Genomic DNA, 5,478 nt, shown 5'->3' with positions numbered 1-5,478 from the left:
AACTTAAAGAATGAATGATTGGAAAAATGATTTCGAATAAATAATTAGTGTTAATCATAATAACAGAAAATAAATATCAGTTTGTTTAAAAATGTTCACTTTGTGTTATGTAATTATTTTTTTACCGAGTACATCATATGGGTTGATTTAAAAGTTTTTTTTTTTAATTATTAGTAAAAAGAGAATAATATGACATGACATTCATTAGGAGAGAGAAAGATTTATTTTTTTGTGTGAGAAGTATATTTTGAGGAAAATATGCAAAGTTAGGTGATATTGTAGTCCTAAAACAAACAAAAGTGATATTATTGCGTAATTTCCCAAACATGGGTGACTATTTGGGGAAATTACTCTATGGGTGTTATATTAAACTTACGGCCCGTTTGACCATGCGATATGGTATCATGATATGATATCATAATATGGAATTATGAGATGAAATTGAAGTTTTGTTTGGACATGCGATATGAAATTTTTGTCTTGTATATTTTCTCATAAACATAAGAATCCCATAAGTTGTAAAACTATTAAAATAGCCCCAATTGTTTATTTAATCTTACCAAATAAATAAAAATTTATAAAAATTGCATAATAAATTATTACAAAGCTCTTTGTTCTCAATTTAAGTAATTGTTTCATCTAACTTTAATTCAATAAAAAAATTGAACATTAATTGTAATGTATTAGTCTTTAATATAATCCTCCTACATAGTATGGACAATTTCCTCACGTTGAACTTGCATTTCTCGATCATGTGACCGAGAAGACGAACCAACATTGTTACTTTGAGTTGTAATAAATATAAAACGGTAGAAGTGATAAATTAGGTTTTGGACTAAATGAAGAGAACAAATTTATTACTCAGCAATCGGTTGGTGTGAGTTAAAGTGACTATATGTAGTGAGAATAATAAATTTTTTGTCGATGAGAATAATAAATTTTTAAACGTAATGATGTGATTATAAATTTATTTACATATGAAATAAATGGTTAGGTAGATATAAATGTGGGGTTGTTTTAGCAAAATATAAATTTGTGGATCAATTTTTGTATTAAAAATATCTCAAATCATGATATGGAATTCTCATATCATGATTTTTGGAGAATATGGAATCATGGTATGGAATCAGCGTAAAATCGCATGTCCAAACGCTGATTTCATCTTACGATTCCATATCGTGATATGGTATCGCATGACCAAATGCCTAGTTAGAGCTGACAAATTTAGCTCAATACATGCAAATTGTGGTACTGTACAGTGGGGACATAAATGTGATTAATAAAATGTCATTTGGTTTTTTCGTCGATTAGAATAAGGGTACAACTTTTGATGGCTCACTTACAAGACTTATTTAGCAGTAACCAGAGTAAATACCAAATATGTCCTTATGGTAGATAGAAGTTAAAACACATGCGATTTCAAGTCTCATATTTTTATTTTTATTTTTTAAAATTTTTCTTAAGTCTCATTTTTTTACATATAAGACTTATGATGGTTTTCAGGAGAGGTAAAGGTAGGTCCGACATGACATGCCTAAAATTTATCAAGATCGAAAATTAGAATAGAAGGCTAATAGTGTAGGTAATTGAGCATTATTAAGTTTTTGATTTTATTATTACTTGTTGTTCTCGTTAGTTCGACTATGTACTCTTTTTGATTGCGGCTTTTTTTCTACTCTCTCTTTTTAATTTATTTGTCTGATTTTTATTTGACACGAATTTTTAGAAAGTAAAAAAAAATTGAATCGTATGGTCTTAAACTAAAAATATATATTTAAAATGCATCAAAATATGTTTTAACATTGTGGCATGTAATGTGGAAAGTTAAAATTAGAAAGTTACTAAAAAAGAAAATAAGACAACAAACTGAAACGACGAAAATACAATAGTTTTTTGCTATTATTTTTCTTTCAATATTTCACAAAATAAAAATATGATCGCATACACACCACCCTTTTCGAACCTCATTGAGAGAATATATATATGTAAAAGGGGTGTAAATTTTTTTTGTACAGTATATATGATTAGTGGATTTAACCATGCTCAAATGATGTTAGCTCATATAAAGGAGTAAAATGACCTAAAAGTTATTAAAATTATGAATTCAACTCCAAAATAGTACTGAACACTGACTAAATTGATTAAAGTTGTTGACAGCAAAGCCAAAAGGGTAAAGAAAATATAATCATAGGTTCATTTTTCTTTTATAATCTTGATATTCGTGCTAACCTATAGCACCTAACTAATTTCACAAGATATTTATTATCGGCTACCATTCAGGGGAGGACCTAGAGGTAGTTGAGGAGGTTCACCGCAAAAAATTACATTATATATTTGTAGGTATTTTAGAGAGTTTTTATGTTTATGTATTGATTTTGAACTTTCTAAATGTAAGATTAAAGGTTGACTTAGTGATTGAGAGGTTCGAAATTTACCTAGAGGTTGTAAGTTCAAATCTTAAGGACTACTTTTTTTTTCCAAACCCCTTAATGGAAATTCAGAATCCGCCACGTAAGAAATTTAAACTATAAAATATGATTTTTCTACCTAACCAACTCATTGAAAAAATACATGATAGAATACAGATTCTCACTAAAATAGTGAAGAAAATTCTAAATTTTTTTTTTTTTGTATGAAAACATAACTATTTTTTATTTTCTCACCGATTCAATAAAAAAATCTATGAAAATAGTCATTGAACATTTTTTGAGAGCCAAAAGAGTGATCTTTTAGTAGTGAAAACTATTAATTTATTATTATTAATATTGTATATAGGAAAATAAATAAATATTGTTTATAGGTAAATAACTTTTTATTTCCCTAGAATTCAAATTTACCTAGAGGCTTAGACAAAATGTCTCTCAAATAATTATAATTATTAGAAAAGGTAAAAGGGAAGGTGAAAAAGTACAAATGGAATATTTACAAAATAAAAGTTCTAATAATAAGGCACCAAGTATTTTGTTTGCAACTTAAAAACAGCACAAAGAAAAAGACAGAAAACAACTGTATTTTGAAAAAATCAATAATTTTGCTACCCTCCAACAGATCCAAAATATGAAAAATAACTTTCAATAAAAACCAACAGTTACATGTATACTTATTACTCTGTTCCAATTCATGTGACAATATTACTGATTATATAGAAAAAAAATTCCTTTAAATATGGCGTTTTTAGTTGTTAACAATATTGACTTATAGTAATCTTCATATAGTTTTCAAATACATCAAAATTTACATTAAAAAAATAAATACTTTAGCTCTCGTACTTTAAACGTCTTCACATTAATTGAGCCACCATTTATGCAAATGTTCATTTTTAGGTTACGATTTACGTGAACAAAACATTTTAGACTGTCATCTAACGTCTACAAAACCTACGATCTAACATTTTCTCATTCAATTCGCTCAATAAGATATTTAAACCATCATAACTTTTAAAAAAAACGAGAATCATTTACTAAGCAGCTGACCGACGAAAAATTTCCTAATAGGACAAAGGGAGGCACCTAATTTCAAATATTTCAAAACCATATACAAATGAACAAAAAACCTTTGAAACAATAATTCATTTGTTCTCTTCTTCTTCTACTTTGTGATCTCTCCAAATTTCATTTTCTTTAACACAATGCCAATATCAACAATTGATCATCAATATTCAAGATTCAAAAATCCAAAAAACAAAACTCATTCTACCCCTAATCATCAATTTTCCAACACAAATGACTCAAATGTATCTAAAAACAAGAAGAAATTTATGTCTATGAGCTTTGGAGTGCTAGGATGTAAGGGAAAATTGAACTCACCGATTGCGTCGGCGCCGGAAGTTATTAGATCAGCAGCACAATGGGAGAGTAGTAGTAAGCAAATGAGGAAAAATAGAAGGAAAAAGATGCCAACATTGACAACAAGTACTAGGAATTCAACTAATGTTGTTTGTTGTGCTCCTCCTGGTATTGGTTCTGCTTTTGATGTTGCTCCTAGGCCAAAAACAAGATCAAATAACAAAGAGGTAAATGGATTTAACTTATACATACTGATCAGTGCAATTTACTTGCTTCGTTTCAAAATAAGTGTCGCTAATAAAAAATATGAGGTATAGTTTAGTATGTGACAACTATTTATTAGATGTTTTTTGAGAATTGGTTCTACTTTTGATGTTTCTCCTAGGCCAAAAACAAGATCAAATAGTAAAAGAGAGGTAAATGACCTTTTTATATATAATGGATTTAAGTTATATATACTTTCAAAATAAGTGTCGTTTTAGCTCATTTCAGGACCATTAAGAAAAAAAAAGAACGGATATTTCCTAAGTTACTTTTATTTACTAGATATTTCTTGAGAATTGAGCACTATTAATGAGAAGAAGTTTTTTAATACAAGGGTATAGTTGGAAAGAATTACTATTTGTGTCTTGAATTCGTAAAGCAACACTTATTTTGGGATGGAGGGAGTATATGTTATAGTAAATTACTTACCATTGTAGTATGGAGAAGTGTCCTCAAAGGGGGATCGGGTTTAAGTTCCCTAAAAAGGGGTACAAGAGAGAGAGTGAGAGCCCCCGTTATGTCCGGACCCTGTTGCACGACGAGGCATTGCTTTAGAGTCGAGTAGTTTGGGAATGTAACCCAATCAGGCAGTGAATTCCGTCTAAGGCTAAAAATGGGTGAGAGACCGATAGTGGGAAAAAATTTGACCCATTTAATAGAGTTATTACTAGTTAAATTTCAAAAGACTTGATTGTATAAGTATTTTTTTTATTTACATCGTCAATGCATAGAACTTAGATTCATTTATTTTACGTACAGTAAATGTGACTTGTTTAAAAGGAGTGAGATTGTATCCCCTGTTGTCCCTGGTTACAGGTATATAAAAGTCCTGTTATGGACTTTATAGGTTTAGAATTTGAACTTATGGATTCGAGTTCGAAATTCTACCACACCCCATTTGATTTACTGGATTCGAAATTGACTATTTGTATTTGTTTGGTGAATTTTTTTACACATATATCACATGAACCCGTAACATATACACTAGATCCTATCTATATCACTCAACACTCTACAAAAATACTACCACATACGTGTCAGATCCTTCAAAAATACACTACTTTTAGAGAATCTGATGACATTTTTGAAGACTCCGAGCAACATTACATCCCATTTTCTTTCCAATTAGACCATGTTTCTTTTCTACATGGATTTTTCAGTTTTAGGGTTGAACTCATAATATTTTTGTTTCATAAAATTCCTCTGTTTTTGTAAGATTAAGTTCATCTCAATGTCACAATTCACTAATAAAAACTTACTAAATTGTGTATGTTTTTTATTAATGCAATCGAATAGCACTCTCGTATCGCGAGGAGAACTACGAATGGTGAAGCAATTTCTAGGTCTCATACGTCTAATACAAGACATTATTGCCCTCGTTCTCATCATCGTCCTCATGTAAGTAAAAACTTATCCGCACCTGATGCTT

General features: G+C 29.4%; 1 protein-coding gene across 3 annotated transcripts in view; it reads left to right on the top strand.

The window, feature by feature from the left end:
• The first annotated feature begins 3,545 nt into the window (after positions 1-3,545).
• Positions 3,546-5,478, top strand: part of LOC125867681 (E3 ubiquitin-protein ligase MBR2-like) — a 4,666-nt gene continuing 2,733 nt past the window's right edge. The window contains exons 1-2 of one of the 3 annotated variants that reach the window (XM_049548244.1): positions 3,547-4,012; positions 5,346-5,447. In XM_049548244.1, coding sequence (XP_049404201.1) covers positions 3,629-4,012; positions 5,346-5,447 — 486 coding nt within the window. In that variant the 5' untranslated portion in view covers positions 3,547-3,628. Of the gene's footprint in view, positions 4,013-5,345; positions 5,448-5,478 lie in introns of all 3 variants that reach the window. The other 2 variants (XM_049548242.1, XM_049548241.1) reach the window with 2 other exon arrangements.

Source organism: Solanum stenotomum, chromosome 6 (assembly GCF_019186545.1).
Source record: "Solanum stenotomum isolate F172 chromosome 6, ASM1918654v1, whole genome shotgun sequence".
Taxonomy (NCBI): Eukaryota; Viridiplantae; Streptophyta; class Magnoliopsida; order Solanales; family Solanaceae; genus Solanum; species Solanum stenotomum.
This window is presented reverse-complemented; position numbering and strand designations above follow the sequence as displayed.